The sequence below is a fragment of the Mustela putorius genome, unplaced genomic scaffold (assembly GCF_011764305.1).
Source record: "Mustela putorius furo isolate JIRA1106 unplaced genomic scaffold, ASM1176430v1.1 tig00000832_pilon_pilon_pilon, whole genome shotgun sequence".
NCBI classification, from domain to species: Eukaryota; Metazoa; Chordata; class Mammalia; order Carnivora; family Mustelidae; genus Mustela; species Mustela putorius.
This window is the reverse complement of record NW_025421491.1, coordinates 1,646,876-1,663,633: the sequence shown is the minus strand read 5'-3', so window position 1 is coordinate 1,663,633 and position 16,758 is coordinate 1,646,876. Positions and strand designations below refer to the sequence as shown.

The 16,758-nt window shown below is 39.8% G+C and overlaps 1 protein-coding gene across 3 annotated transcripts in view; it reads right to left on the bottom strand.

The window, feature by feature from the left end:
- Positions 1–650: 650 nt before the first annotated feature.
- SCAF4 (SR-related CTD associated factor 4) overlaps positions 651–16,758 on the bottom strand; it is a 67,212-nt gene continuing 51,104 nt past the window's right edge. For 2 of the 3 annotated variants that reach the window (XM_045085157.1, XM_004757496.3), the window contains exons 17-20: positions 16,306–16,471; positions 16,132–16,218; positions 15,787–15,978; positions 651–1,975 (exon numbers count right to left, since the gene is read on the bottom strand). In XM_045085157.1, the coding sequence (XP_044941092.1) occupies positions 1,011–1,975; positions 15,787–15,978; positions 16,132–16,218; positions 16,306–16,471 (1,410 nt within the window). In that variant the 3' untranslated portion in view covers positions 651–1,010. The remainder of the gene's footprint in view (positions 1,976–15,786; positions 15,979–16,131; positions 16,219–16,305; positions 16,472–16,758) is intronic. The other variant, XM_004757497.3, reaches the window with a different exon arrangement.

The window sequence follows — 16,758 nt, the reverse complement described above, 5'->3', positions numbered from 1 at the left end:
CAACAATTTTAAGCAAAAGAGAAAATACTTTATATGTTCTTATATGTGACAAAAAGTTCAGTCTACCTCTGCCCAGCAGGGGAGTTTAACAAATGGTAAAGAAAGGCAACAGTCAAGGCTTATAAGGAAACAATAGGTTGCATTTAAGTCCTTAAACATAGAAGACAGAAAGCTTTTAGGTTGCAAATGTTAACCTTGATTTTTTTTTTTTTTTTACCCTTCTGAAAAATTTAATGGGACGGTAAGGAAACGCTCAAACTTACTTCTAGTAAGTAATACCCAGGCAATCAGATAATTCTATAGTACAATCGGGTCTTTGGGATCCAGTTTTTCCCCCAGCAAAATTTCTCTTTACAAGTTAATTAGGGCAACATTTACCATAAAGCCAATGGCAAAAAAGAAAACCTTGATTGAACTGAACTAACAAGCTTTTCAGTTAACATGAAAACAACCCTTTACACCTTATGATTGAAATGTTATAATTCAAAAATAGTACAAATGAAAGTGAGAATAACTACATAAAGATGTCTATTTCCATCAAATAAACAAGTCTAATTTAGACTCCAGTACAGTATTAACAGCTCAAACTTTGATGGTGAACAATCCTTTTCCACCTTAATGCAGTGTAGGAAGAATAGCACACATTAAAGTTTGTTATGAAAATAGAGTTTATTAAAAACATCCCTATTGTTTTGAGGAGCTTTCACCGTTACCTTGTCTTAAATTAAAAAAAAAAAAAATAGAGAGCACTTCTAATTACGATTTGTAAACTTTTTAAAGTCAAAACTTTTAAAAAGTTACAGCAAAAAGGGTAATATTTATTCATATTTTCAGTATTTTTTGTTATTTTGTGGCTATTTTTAAATAGAAGGGAAGCAATCAAATTGCTTACAATTCCCCACCAACTACTGCGGGGCTGCGGTATAGCAGGAGCAATATAATACAGCATCTGTACACCTCAAGCTCTACACTCCGGAAGTGTCACGGTCACATTCCACAAATGCCAGTCTCTAACGAGGAGCCTCTGCTGCTGAGCCAGAATCCTTTTCGGGTTCAACGGATGAGGTAGCCTCAGCAGGTAGCTCTTCAGAAGGTTTTACAACGGCCGACTCAGACTCCCCCTTACCAAGTTCTGAAACAGTGTCTACGGTTCCCACTTGGCTAATGGGAGGTTCAGCGGTTTTGTTACCACCTGCCCTGTCTGTCACCTCGGGCTTCTCCTTTCCTCGGTTTTCTTCCTTATCTCTACGAGACTCTCTATCTCTAGAATCTCTCTCTCTGTCTCGATGCCCACTAGAGCGTCTATTTCTCTCTTCCAAGTCTCTGTGCCTGTCCCGGTCAGGGCTCCTTCTTCCCCACTCTCTCCTTTCACGGTTACTATTATCTCTATCATCATTACGGCTCCCATACCGTTCCCGGTCATTTTCCACCCTATTTCCAAAAGATCTTCTTCCAAACCTCTCTTGGTCTCTACCTGAATTGAACTGCTGCCTGTTATCATTTCTAAACGGCTGTGGTTGTTGCTGTGCAGGCGGTGGCTGCTGCTGCTGCGGCGGCGGCTGCTGCTGCTGCTGCTGCTGCTGCGCGGGTGGAGGCTGCTGGGGCTGCGGCGGTGGGGGCTGCTGCGGCTGGGGTTGCTGCTGCCTTCCATCTCTGTCTTCAGGACCCCCTGGGCCTGGCCCTGGGCCCCCGAGCCCTGGCATTCCGCCAGGCCGAACAAAGGGGCCATGTGGTGGAAAGGGGCCTTTCATTCCATGAGGTGGCGGCATTCCAAAGCCCCCCGGTCCTGGAGGGGGACCTCGGTGCATCATATGCGGCGGCATGGGACGAGGTGGCATCAAAGGGAACCTCTGTAAGTGAGGTGGAGGCATTCCTGGAGGGCGCTGAAGTGGGATCAGGCCAGGTCGGGCACCGAGAAGACCAGTGGATGGTGCCTGGAGCCCAATTACAGGACCAGGCGCAACTCCTTGAGTACCTAAGAGAAAGTAAAAATAAAAATTATGTAAAGCAATGCAGAAGATGGCATTTAATTTTCATCTGTTTCCTGTGGAGCTTCAATCAAAATGAAGTTCAATCCAGAATCTTCCAGTTTTGCGTGGTTTGTCAGCCAAGTCTACCCTGTGAGAAACTCAATGTGAGGGTCTGCCCAGTCACAACCACGGGATGCAGTCTTACAGATACTACATTATATATATATATATATATATATATATATATATATATATATATATGCTATGGAGATACTACAGGTCTATATAACCAGTGTACGGGTGATTAGGGTCTCATACTGGTAGAGGTCAAAATCAGCTGGAAAAGGAAATTGCAGTCTACCCATTTTGGAAAGTCTCTTATAGTCTTCACCAGCAGCTGTTTTGGCGAAAATACTTAAAACACTCAAAATACTTAAAACGTTTGAGAAATACAATGTACTAGGCCTAATGAGAAAGCGCTGAACTATCTGAGCCAACTAAAGGCCAGCTCAGGTGTACTTTTAGGAAATTTTACGTTTTAAACAGCTCAGGTGTACTTTTAGGAAATTTTACGTTTTAAAGTCAATACTAGAAACAAATGGGGGTCACGGGCCCAGAAAATCCACTGAAGAGAGAGGGCTCTGATTCCTTGTCGCTAGGATGCCTTACTATATGGTACAGTAATGCTTATAAAGACTGACAGACCAGCGGAGAGTTCATTTTACAGGTTCTTGCTAGGCCCCAGTGATGAAGTATGCTCAAAGTTCAGCCATTCTTCATCTACTCATTCTTCCTAAGGCAACAAGATGGATGAAGTTGGTGCTGTTGACAGCGCTGAGGACTTACTGGTTTTATTTCCCATTTACATGAGGCTTTGCTCATGTTTTGGTGTTAAGTCATACAAATTCAACAATCCATCATTTAGAATGATCTGGCAAGCAGTATGCATGTCTCAGTTCACCACTTAATAACAGAAAGGCATCATCTATTTCTTTGCAAATATCAACATCACAAGGCAAATATACTATATGACCAATGGGAGTTAACTCCTGTTACTGTAACACTAACACTGGAAATTGTTCCAGAGGTTAGAATATGTACTATTTCCTCATGTACCGCAGAAAGGCCTTTGAGCAAATTATGGGTTAGGACTCTTGATCAGCAATGGTTCACAGAAACGTTTGGGTGACACAGGTAAAAAAAACTCAAGAGCAAACCCCATACTTTAAGTATTCCCCACGCCCCCCAACGTCAGTTTGAACCACTTCCTTCCTCCAATGTGGTTCTGGCTCAGCAAACATTTAACAAGTACTGCTCCCTCCCAAATTTTTTGTATGAGTTTCTAACTTCAGTTTCTGCTCCTCGCAATATGTGGTCCGATAGAATTCTGTCAGACTTAAGGACTAAACAGAGTAGAACTGAAAATACATATACAGCGGTTTATAACTTTCAACATGAAAACTCACCAGCTTTGGTATTTACTTAGACACACCTTCTTTCACATGCTTAAAAAGAAGTATGTTTGGTGAAATATAATCTCACTTAGGAATGACCTTGGATGTGTGCCCCAGAAATGAGATAATACCTGCCTCTTGTTGAGATTAAATGGGATAAAATACACATAGTTAAATATGCTGAAATTACTATATCTATTTTGACAGGTGATAAATATTCTAACATTAAATATTTAACTTCATTAAAATGAGTGCGTTCTTCATTTCTGATTTGGATCTTATTAACCTCTCGTGGTTCCCCAATAGCCACCACAATTTAAAGTCAATCACTTTGGCAGTTGGGAAAAATGTGAACGCAGTGAGCTTCCACATGTCGGGTCTAAAGGTAAAATACTCTAAATACCACAGTAAAAAGGTAGAATTTATGAAATGGACAAACGAGGCAAAGACCTTGTCTCTTCACACACTCTTCAGACTCGCCTTGAAACCCCAATGAACATATACAGAACCTATCCTCCGTTTCAGATCTAAATGAATTCACAATGGCCAACATTATTCCTATCACTTAGTAAACACTGTGGTATGCCCAACAGCAGGGCAACAAAAGCACCTAAGATACGTCCTTTCTCTCACTTTTAAAAGAAATTAGTCCCTACATTTGTGGACCATAACTCAACATAAAATGTATGTACCCAAGTTACTGCCCTTTTCATAGAGATACCACACAGAGATACACTCAAACTACTTTCCCACCAGCCTTTAAAATGACCACTGTTTTACTCTGTTAGAGAGTTCAGTGCGGCACATTAGAGTACCTCTCTTTAAGCTCCAGAGGCCAATGCCAAAATTTTAAATATCACTAGAAAAATGGGAAACGGGTTCAGAGCATCTTATTATAACAAAAGAATCCGGTTCAGATGAATCTTTAAGAGGCAACAGGGACAATGGAAAGGTCCTATTTCCTGGTTTACGTAAGACGGGCTTCCTCAACTACCAAGCTGACAGTGGCCAAAGGATGCAAGACCACCTCAGCCTTGTACAGAACAGATAAACTGGCAATAATGCGCTTTAAAAATATAGACCTGTTTCCAGGAACACATCTCCTTTATAACATGCATTTGAGAGTAAACAGATTGATTTAATATGGTTAACATTTATAGTAATCCTATATTTAAACTTCAACATACAATATTTTTATAAAAGCAAAAATATCGCCTAATTCATTGATTCTGTAGGTGTGGCTGTTTGTATTTGCCTAAAATACTACAAACTCAAATCCCTTCTCTCATTTGTAAATAAGTAGATTTCCATTTAATCCTTCATGGACAAACATTTACATTCCCCTGACAGAATATTCCCATAGTCCTAAATGTTGACCTTCAGGCCACAGAAGTGGTAAAATTATGGATTATTATTGTTTCTTTTTTTGCTGTCAACATGTGTTGCTTTTATAATCAAAATTATAGTTAACTAAAAATATACCAGGTGGCATAAACCATTGGCAAGCATGCTAGCTGAATTTCATTTTTATTTAGGAAAGCTGACATTATACATACATCAGCAGACAATGTAGTCAGTCTGGTCTAAAGGGCCTTCAAAGCAATCGTTCATTATGTCATGGAAGGATTTCATGCAATACCACTGACAAGTTTTCTAGTTACAGATTAAAAAAATAATAATTCACGTATATTGAACACTTGAGCTTTACACTATTGACTCATTTCAAGTGCTAGAGACATAAAGATAAGTGAAACATTGTCCTTTCCTTCAAACAGGATATAGCCTAAGTAGAAGGAAACATGCCGGCTTTAGGAAGAGATGGCACAAGCTAGGACAGGGGCAAAGGCAGGCCTGCTGACGCTTGTGTGTACGAATCTGAGTGTGAGGCTTAGGGTGTCTGAGCAGGCCCCAACAGCAAGGACATCACCAGTCAGGAGAACTGCAACAGTGTGTCTTCTGACGAGAGAGAAGACAGATCTGCAAGATGAGGTTTATTACTGGAGCAGCAGGCAAGAATCTGTGTGAATACAACTACCATCCAATGGAAAGAGGTTCAGGAGGCCGAGCAGGCTGGCTGGGGCAATTCAGAAGTGTGAGACGCCACAAGAGAAAAGCCGGACTTTGGCTTCAAGTGATGGGGCAATGACCAAGGCATGATTCGCAAGGATGATCCCATGTTCATTTTTGAAAGAGCTTTCTAGCAAGCAGTGTAGAGGAGAGCCAGGAGCGGAAAGACAGCAGAGAGCAGGTGGACTCTTATCCCCAGAATCCAGGGGACAGAAAGGGAGAGACTGAACCACCCAGATAGGGAGGACAGAGAGGAAGAGCACAGCTCTCTGGTCTGAAGGAGTAGACAGAAGCATCACGCAGTGCAGGAATTTAGGAAGAGACGCTGTTTTGGGGGAGAGAGAGGACAAATTTCCACTGAGCTAGAGGAGACTGGGTTAGATCTGGTGGGTGTGTGCAGAAGAAACTGGTGTGCATATCTAGAGCTCCTAAGAGAAGTCCCAGTGTCACCCTCAGTTCAGGTGAGAAAAAGGAAGAGTTCAGACCTGAGGAGAGACTACCTTAAAGTCTCCAAAATTTTAATACAGCAGACTTTAATGCAGGAAAAGGGACAGCCCCAAACGTCTATATTCAAATTTGAGAAGTGTTAAGAAAGACACTTGAGTTCAACTCAAAATAACCAAGACTTAACTGTGAATATTCCTGTGAGTCAAAAACCAGACATTTCACAGTTAAAAAGTCAGTCAAGATTAAAGGGGAGGTACACTGCTATCTAGAGCAAAGCTGTCCAGAATTATGTGACTTAAAGAACAGGTGTTAAAAGGCTAAAGGAGCAGCGAGGAAGAGGAAGCTGGTATCACGGGTGGAATCCAACGTGGACCTTGAAATCCCAGAACATAAACAAGGGACACAAACAGTAACTTTCTGCCCTATAGGCAGCTTTCTGCTAAGGACTGTAGGGGGACAGGGAGGACAAGGAGACACATATAAAATTACTAGAAGTTTGAAGTAAGTGCTGAGTGATCCAAATGCATCAGCTAGCTGGATGCTTTGGAAGAGGATGAAAATTCAAGGGGGATCCTTTAAGGAAAGCAAGGACTTGCTAGGCGGAAAGGGGAGGGAGGAAAAGGATGAGAGGGAAACATCTAGAAAGGCAAGGCAGTTCTACCTCTTTGCCAACAATCTCGTCCTTCATCTTACCAAAACCACCGCTTCTTTCAAGTCCTGGACCTTTCGTTATAAATACCTGTATTACTTCCAAATTCTCATCTGCAAGCACCCCACTCCCCGAGCCCCTTCTCGGAGTAATTGTTGATGTCACGAGGGTTAGGCCCCCACAGTGCCCTTCACTGTCTTTACCTTTCCCTCCTTAACTTGCCTCAGAGTCCATGGTACCCCCTCACCACAGCTGGCTTGGAAAAGCCTTGACTCGATGGTTCTGAATGCAACTTCTACCTAATCTGTACCCCGACAGGGCTGGGGGGGGCATCCCACCCCCAAGACGTCAACTGGTCTCATTTTAAGTGGACAATTAAAACCATAAGTGCTTCCTTAATAGGTTAGTGATCCTCATTTTCCTAGTCTGTTTTCATTCTCACTTCCCTTGATACCTAATTCACCTGTTCCTCCTTAATTCTGCTTATTCTTAGGAGGCTTTATAACAAATTCAGTGAGATAAAATACACACTGTTTATAATTCACTTACATACAAGTGTTTCTAACTCAATGGTTTGTAGTATATTCAGAGCTGGAAAACTGTCACAATCAACTTCAGGATATTTTCATCACCTCAAAAAACCCACTCTTACCACCCCCATTTCTGGTGCCCCACCCCCTGCCCCCTGGCAACCGCATACTCCAGTTTGTGTCTCTATAGATTTGCCTATTCTGGACATTTTCTATAAATGGAATCAAACAATATGCGATCCTCTGGGACTGGCTCCTTTCACTTAGTTTATCTTGTTAAGATTCACCTATCTTGTAGCATGTTTAAGGGCTTCATTTTTTAAAAAATTACCAAGTACTATTCCACTATATGGTTTATAATGGAAACCATTATAATGAAAACCATATATTGTATATATGTACCGGGGTTTATCATGAAAAAAATAAAGGTTGTTGGAAGAATTTTTCATTACCTACCTACCACCACATCTACCAATTTACCTGTATCCGTATTACTCCTGAGAACATTATGCTCCAAGGGCTAAGCTCTTTATTTGAACCCTGAACCCATGCATGTCCTCAGCAAACACCTCTTCTTTCTTCTACCAAAAACTTCCCCTCTGCTGATTTTCCAATAAAGATGCTTTAGTTTCATCCACCTTTTAGAAATTTAAAAAAAAAAAAAAAAAAAAAAGCCTTCCGTTTCCTTGCATCTCCTTCCAACCATCACCCCATTTCACTGTTCCTCTAGGTAACACGTATCCTCAGTGATGTCCAGAATGACTGCACCCATTCCTTCAGCTCATTCTCTCCTGACCCTTCGTAATTGGGCTTTTTGGATCCATCATTCCAAGAAAACCACATTTCTAAGGTTATCCAGGAGCCTTCATTTTGCTAAATCCAGGCAGCAACCTTCAGTGTCCTTCCCAGACCCAGCAACACAACCGACAGTTGATCCCTCCCGCCTTCCTAGTAACTATCCTTGGCTTCCAGAATACCCACTCTATTTTGCCTGCTAGCCCATTGGCTGCACCTTCCCTAACCTCTGCTGAACAGAACAGTACAGAACAGTGGTTAAAACCACAGGTGTTGGGAGCAATGCTAGCTTCAGCTCTGAACCCACCGCTTGCAGCTGTTGACTTGGCCAGGCTACTTCCTTCCTTTTTACGCTTCAGCCTCCTTATCTATAAAATGGGGTAACTGCACCTATCGCTTAGGGCTATAAGGCTCAAATGACTGATACATACAAACTCCTCAGAAGAGTTCCTGGCATACAGAACTGTGTCTGCCTTAGTTCTCAGTACCGTATTCTTAAGCACTAGGTACTAAGTATTTCCTGGGCTCATCCCTCTAGGTCTCTACATGCCCTCAAGTCCTCTCACAGGCTCCTGTGGCCTTGCCGATGTGTTTGCAGACGATCCCTGAAATCACATCTCGAGACATTATTCACCAAGTTGTTTACTTACCATCTGCACGTCAATTTCAAAGTTAAAATACCCACCATTTTACCTGGATATCCTCTCTGCGAACCCACTCCTCCTCGACATACGTTCACCTCAGGAACAGAAATCATACCCTACTGAGTGCTCAGGTCAGAGACTCGTTCCTGACTCCCTCCTCTCACATCTCGTATTCAATAAGGCAACAAGGAGGCCCTCTCTTCAAAATCAATTCCGTGTCCAACCAATTCATTTCCTCCACTACCACCCCCGATGCAAGTGGTCAGCCTGCATCTCATCGACTGCAACAGCATCTGGTGTCTTCTTTCCACTCTGAACAACTCCTGTAGTCTGCTTTCTCTGAAACAGCTGTTACCTTTATAAAACACACATCGGATTAGGACCACAACATTCCCCATTGCGCTCATAAGCAGGCCCTTGACAACCTTCTCTGAACTGAGAGCCTGCTGCTCTTTCCTTTGTTCACCCGCTCCAGCCACACTAGTGTGCTGGAGTCCCTCAAATAAGCCATATTCATTCTCAATCCTAGCCTCCTTTTGGCCTTCTACATGAAATGTCTTTTCTCTAGGTCTATGCCTCTTCCCCACCATTTCTCTATATATTACCTTCTTAGATGCCCTCCTCAGCTGTCCCATTTAAAAGGAGCACATCGCTGGAGCGCCTGGGTGGCTCAGCGGGTTAAAGCCTCTGCCTTCAGCTCAGGTCATGATCTCACGGTCCCGAGATCGAGCCCCGCATCAGGCTCTCTGATTGTGAGAGAGCTTCCTCCTCACTCTGCCTACTTGTGATCTAATAAATAAAATCTTAAAAAAAATAAAAGAGCACATCGCATGTGACACTCTTCCAATGCCTAAGTGTTCTCTACTTCACTCTTCACAGGATTAACTCCATGTGAAACGATTACTTTTATCAGAATAGAAGTTCTACAAAGACGGGCTTTTGTCTTGTTCATTCAGGTATCTCTAGTACCCAGAAGGGTGCCTGGCACACTGTAAGTACTGAAGAAATACATGTTGAATGTACGAATGAATGGTGGTGGCAGAGTCGTGATGACCAAATTCATCAGCAGATGAATTCTCTCTTGGGGTGCAAGAGAGAAGCTCTAAGTCCAGGTTTCTCCCCCAGGGTACAGAATGTCTTTCCGCTGTTCACCTACAAAGATCTGAAATTTATTTTCAGAAAGGCTGCAATTTCCTTTCACAACCTCCTTTTCTGTTCCTAGTTGTGGTTCCACCTTTTTTGATCTGATCCCAATAAAATGAATGTCACTGTGGCATTTGCATGAATCTAGAATGAAACTTTCCACACAAGAAAAAAAATTATCAACCACCCACCAATACCACCAATCCCTAGGTTTGATAAAAAATTATCAACCTCCCACCAATACCAAAAATCCCTAGGCATGTGCATGTATATATATAATTTTTTAAAAAAATCACTAAATGTCTTTCATTCCAAACCTTCAGAAAATGGGAATACTGGCACAACCCACATATGTCTTTCTTTTGCCCAGATTTACCATTTAGTAACATTTACAGCGCAACTATTTTGAAAACACTCCCAGGCAATTCTTATAGCAGTTACTATGTTGGGAGCTGAGGAGAACAAAAGAGTAAGGAGCTAGTTTTCAAAGAAAGAGAAAACACATTTTAGACAGTATTATACCAGTATCAAATCGTGCCTAGAATGTTAACAAGAGATCTTTAAGAGAAATCGGAGTTTTCAGTAATACATAATGCAGGTGTACCGAGAGGGGGATCTATTTTTAGTATAGGGGTACATTATGTTTTGATAAAGTCCAATACATGAAAACCAGAATTTCAAATGAAGAGAAATCAGATTATCTAAAAGTGAATGCATGGCTTTTTGCAAAATAATGTACAATAGGCTCTGGTCCATGTCCCATAGTTCATTTATAGTCACTTTCTAGAATTTGCACACAAATTGCTCTTTTAGTATAACTGGCAAAGCACAACAGCTCTGACTTGGAGTTAAGAGTTGCAACGTTCAATGTTAGCTGGAAAAAAATCTTACCTGCAATTCTTCATAGCAACATCACTGTCTACTAAAATCAGTTCAGAGCCCAGAGTATATGCCCCTCCCACCTTCCTCAAACCCAAAGTGATGTATGTCCGAAGATTTAAATTTAAGAGACACCCGTTAGGCCCTTTAGGCTGGAGTTCTACAGCCCAGGAAGCACAGAGGGACATGGAGACAAAGTGATAAACAGCTTTCAGATTTTTGTACAAGACCTTCCCTGTTGTGTTTCATTCAAGTACTTCACCTACTGAGAAAATACCGTGTATTCATGCATCAACTCATATCCAAGGCAAGTATTTGTTGTGGATTAATAGCTATTAAGCATCTGCTGTATCCACTGAACAATGTTATATACTAAACCGAAGGTAGGGGACCAGAATGTGGGAACCATTTCTACTATGTAACACTAGTGAAATAATTACCAATGTAATATTTAGAGTACCAATTCCAGTATTTTAAAGCTTTCAAAGAGAACACATTATAGGATAAAGTCAACAGGCTTTTTGGGGGTACCAAATCAAACACCTCATAGATCCCTCTAGCTTGTAATTTAAAATAACCAAATATAGCAAAGTTCACAGTAAGAAAAAAACCATTAAAACATAAAAGTTGTATTAAAAATTAAATATTATCATAAAAAATGACTCTAGGATTTCTTCAGGTTTTCTTTGAACGTTATTCACACTAGATTGGTGCTCTAATGTTCTAATTTAAATGTTAAAAATTACTAATATAAAAATAATTAAAATTCTGGGCAGAGAAATCTAAGCTAAGTGAAATCACATAAACCAAATATGAATTTTAAAGTAATCACTGAATGTGATGGTAAAACTATTCATCTTCTAGGCAGTTTTAAGGATCTTAACAATTGCATGAAAGCAAACACAGTTATTTATGTATATAATTCACAAACCAAGTCTGTACACTTAATTTCTTGAAGCATCCAAATTTGGGAACATCAACTCAAATACTTATTGAGTTTATGCAGGGATGTGTAGAAACCAAGTATGAAGGGCATCATACCACTGTCTAGCAATTCAGCCTGGAGGCCACCAATATGTGACTTCTGCTTTAGATCTTTGGTAACCAAAATTATCAGTAAGTAGGAAGCAATCTTAGAAATACCCATTTCTTACTTACAAATTTCACCATCATCTATAGCAGTGTGACAAAACTAGGGAGAATTTGCATATTAGCAATTAATTAAAGTAAATGTATCTGACAAGAGAAAAGGCTTTAATTTTCCACCAAAGGAAAGAGTTCAAGTTAGCGTAATTTTTCCTTGAAAAGATATTTTGGATATACTGGTAACACAGTAGAGATATGTAACACAAACAAACATTTTTTTTGTGTATTTTTTTTTATTGTCTGGAACACCAAAGTAACCCAAATTTCACATTTACAATGAACTTTTTAATAAAAAATATGCTATACATATTAAGGGATACATGTTATACAAGTTTTTGAAAAGTAAACACATACACTTAATACAGTAAAGAGAATAGACTGTATTGCTATCATTAATATTCCCTTTCACCTAAATGATCAACCACCTCTACCAATAGCTTTTATGAAACCACCGTCCTAACTAGCTATTTTGGGGTGTGAGGTACGAAGAATGGATTTCTTTAAAATTAAGTGATAATGAATTATTACTGTGCATCATATAACTTCATATTTTCAGAATGTCACTAAAATAATATAATCAGAATCTCTACAAGATGGAGATTTAGTTCTCTACAAATTTGGTAGTGTGGGGTACCTAAGCCCAACTCAAGAAACAGGTAGTTAGTTACCACTTCCAAACTAACACCCACACTTAAATTTGATCACTCAGAAAATTCTTTAAGCCAATCCTTGCAGCACTGCACTGCCTCCTCTCCGTATAATCAGGTCTTACTACTGAATTTTGGGAGATGTGATGAACAGTTGTTTGGCCCATGCTATTTTAAAAATACTATTGCCATGTTTCAGATATTAAGATCCAAGAACTCAGTTAAGTCCCAAGGATAAGTTCAGCTTCCCTTGTAAGAAAACTACCTGTGTATCATTAATGAGACTATACATGTATCATATTATGCTATTTCAACGAAATACCACTATGGCCAACTCTTTCCCTCAGTAGGCCAAGTGATGGAACTTGAAAATGTGTGAACTTATGACCCAGTCTAATCCACCAGGAAAATATGAGGCAACTATGTCAAAGTGCATTTTTTTCTAAAAAGCCTGTTTCCTTTGCCAACAAACAGAACAGTTCAAAACTAACTATAGCTAAAGTAATATAATTTTAGAATTACAAAGTAGAGATCTTGTCTAGGTATTTTAAGTATCTCCTAGGACACTCCTTACCTGTAATAAGCCCCCACCATTCACAGATGGCCTACCCTGTGGCAGGCCCCACATGTCAGTCGTTTTATATACATAAGCCCATTGAATCACCACAAACGCCTGGTGTGTCATTTTTATTCCTCCCCCACCTTTTTTTAAAAACAACAACAACAAAAAACAAAACAGATGAAGAAACTGGAGTTTCATATCACCTTAGAGGCTTAAAGTTTCCTGGTACAGCACAGCATTTCTTTTTATTATAAGAGAAAACATTAGAGCACCAAGAAGAAAGTTGAAAGCATCTTAGTTCTAATATTCTACTACTTGGTCAACATCAACAATATCCCAACCTAATTAGCAACCCTTCAGGGCTATAGTATTACATGTGATTACTGCATTTCTTTATCAGAATGATGGAACTATGATTCCTCTTTTGGATGAATTCTCCTTTATTTGCATATGTGACCTTTCTCTTAAAGGCCAAAATTTATAGGATATTCTGTTCAAGATTTCTAATTGAAGGAACATGAAAGGCTTTCTTTCTCTTGACTGGAACTAAACTACTGCATTTCAGTTAAAAGTACTTATTTTAAGAAAACAGTTTTCATTTTTATGTTATTTCACATTTTGATCTTTCCAGATTTGGAACAGCCTTCAATTTTTTTTTTTATTATTTTTTTAAGATTTTATTTATTTATTTGACAGAGAGAAATCACAAGTAGTCAGAGAGGCAGGCAGAGAGAGAGAGGGAAGCAGGCTCCCTGCTGAACAGAGAGCCCAATGCGGGACTCGATCCCAGGACCCCGAGATCATGACCTGAGCCGAAGGCAGCGGCTTAACCCACTGAGCCACCCAGGCGCCCCTAGCCTTCAATTTCTTAATTTTGTTTGGAAAGTTACAAAGATCATCATCAGAGGTAAAGTATAAACAGCCCTACCTTGAAAAACCATCCACTTAATCAAATCCTCAAGTAACAAATGTCCCTCTCTCATGGAGTTTCTATTCTAGTATGTATTTGGGAGGGAGAAGAAGGGAAAAGACATACAAAGGCGTGTCAGGCAATGATAAATGCTGAAAAATGTAATTATTTTTCTAGCATTGCCTAACTTACTAAGTTTGTTTTTCAAGCTCACCAACTTTTGATCTGTGCTTTAGTTTGTTTCACACGTTGGATGCAGAGTTTAAATTAGGCACCTCAGTAGTGATAAGATAAAGGGCAGAGTCTTCAAGACCTTAATGTTAAATCAGAGGCAGTCTACTTAGTCTTCAAGGTTTTTTGAAAGTAGTGGTTATTAAACTCTTGGGGATGAAGAAAGCTTTCATTTAGTGGATTTACTAACGCCAGAAAAAAAGCACAAATGCATGTCACTTTGTAAATAGTCTCAGGTGGCCTAATATCCACGGATGCTAGTCTTGGAAATTTCATTACAAAGAGAATTCACAGTCAGTGTGAGGTGGAGGAAAGGGGTAGATCCGAAAATACTATCCAACTCAGATTCTGTGATTCTTATGCAACCATCTTATTACAAATATGAAAAATAAAATGCATAACAAAACTGAGATCCAAAGATTTTAAGGTATCCTGGCTCCCAGAACAATGTTCCTTCTACTACATGATTTTCATTATGGTGTAGACCTTGTAAGCAACTTCCTCATTAAACAAACTATTTGCCATCATTATGATGACTATTGCTGCATTACTGGTGACAAAATTTTAATCCTAAATGCTCTTTTACCATTACCCAGTATGTATACTAAAGGAGTTGAAAAATCAAGTTTATTTTCAGACTAAGCTCAGTCTTAGAGAGGGCAGAAGACAGCATGCTATTTGAAAACAAATTGATTTTTATTATAAATGTAGTATATGCACCAAGTAAAAAGTTCCAACAGCACTGAAAGGTGTAGGTGAAAAGTAAAAAAACTAATGTTTTTTTACTTTTGTAAAAAAGTAAACTAATGTTCCACAGGCCTACATTTCAAAGGCACCTAAGGTTCTCTCTCCTTAAAAAAAAAACTATGAGTATGAAAGCTCATATGTGCACATACATTTACTTCTGAAAAATGCAATGGGGTTATAGGACTACGATGTTATAATACTAAGGAGGAATTAACTACCCATTAGGAGAATCAAGTGTTAATTATACTTGGCAAAACCACTTCAAGACACAACAATGTATTAATTTAGAAGATGGTCACTATAACAAGTATATGAAATAATCATTTATAACTCAAGCAAGCAAGGGTAAATAAAGCCTCTTAAAGATGGAAACAATCTAAATCATACTTCCCTTGATTGCAGTAGTAAAACTGCGGGTAAAGGGTACAACAGATAAACTAGCCAGAGGAAACTGAGGGGTGAGAAGACACTGTCCCAGGCTGTGCAACTGTCACTCAGACAATAAAGCCATTTTATTACAATGTATGAAAGGTAATTTCTTTGATAGCCAACAGAGATGATCACAGCCCAGGATTTTATAAAAACTGGTCCAGACAGAAAAAAATTCCGGGTTGTCAAAATGCTATTTCTTACAACGCTGGATGTCTGGCGTTACATCAGTCACGGACTCTGTACCAATTCCGTCTCACAGAGATTAGTTAACCTTCCTACACCACATTACAATGTACAAATCCACACGTTCATTCAGGACAACAAACATGATTTCATCTTTGAGGTTTGTCTCTTGGGCTACTCTTGGTAAAGACCAAGTGTACATATTTAAAAGGAAGATCTTCCTCAAAGAAAAGTACGAGTCTCAGAAAACATTTCACCAAAATTAGCATTGTTAAAAAAAAAAAAAAAAAAAGTAAGACACCTAACTTGGGTGGGGCAAAAAAAAACTAATGATAAAAAAATTAACTTACCAAGAAGTGAAACAGGCTGGGTTACAGGAGGGGTGGGCAGATTCGTGGGTGCAGCAGGTGGCACGGCAGAGCCATACATTTTCACACTGTCACCAGACTCGGCATTTCCTCTAGCCCCAGACACCACTGTTGGAATGGGATTTCCAATAGATAAGTCTTTTGTAGTGTCTTCATTTATACCAGCGATAGTAGCTAAGGAATATAATTACATCAACATGTGAAGCTGAATAATTATCTCCCCAGTCAACATTCTTTTGCCATACTATAGACCCTATTACTGGTCCATTCTCCCTCCTACTCCCAACTCCAAGAGGACGAGTGAACACAAAGGAAAAACATGCTTACAGTTTGGGATGCTTATTGGAGGAGTGTGAGGAGGAGGAATGGACACTGGTGGAGTTATAGGAGGTGGGGGTCCAGGAGGAAGAAAACCTAGAATAAGAAAAATAATGTCAACTTACGTTGTGTCACCTTACTTTGGGCTCTAAAAAGAATGTCTTTTTAAACAACTCAGTGTACCTGGTGGTAAATGCATCGGATTAAATCCTGGGCGCAAAAATGGTGGAGGAGGTGGTGGAGGAGGAACACCAGGACCAAAACCCGGAGGGGGAATGCCCAAGGGAGGCGTGAAAGTGGGTGGCTGGAGAGCACCAACTACAGGAGGACCCGGCTGATGTGGTGGGACCTAAAAACAAAGAAAGAAGAATGAAGCCACATATCTAGCCACCTTCCCATCCATATAGTTAAGTAGAGATGAAGAAAGGATCTTGTTGAAAAAGCTATTTCTAAACTTATGCTTATTGTGTGAACAAATTTACCTAATGACAGGTGGTAATTAGTACCTACTATAAACAACACTTCAAATTTTTGTTCACTACTCTATGACAGCAAATTCACATTTTGTCTCACGAGTATCTATTAGTGTTCTGATAGAATATGACATGTTCCATCGATAGGTAAGCGTGAGAAATA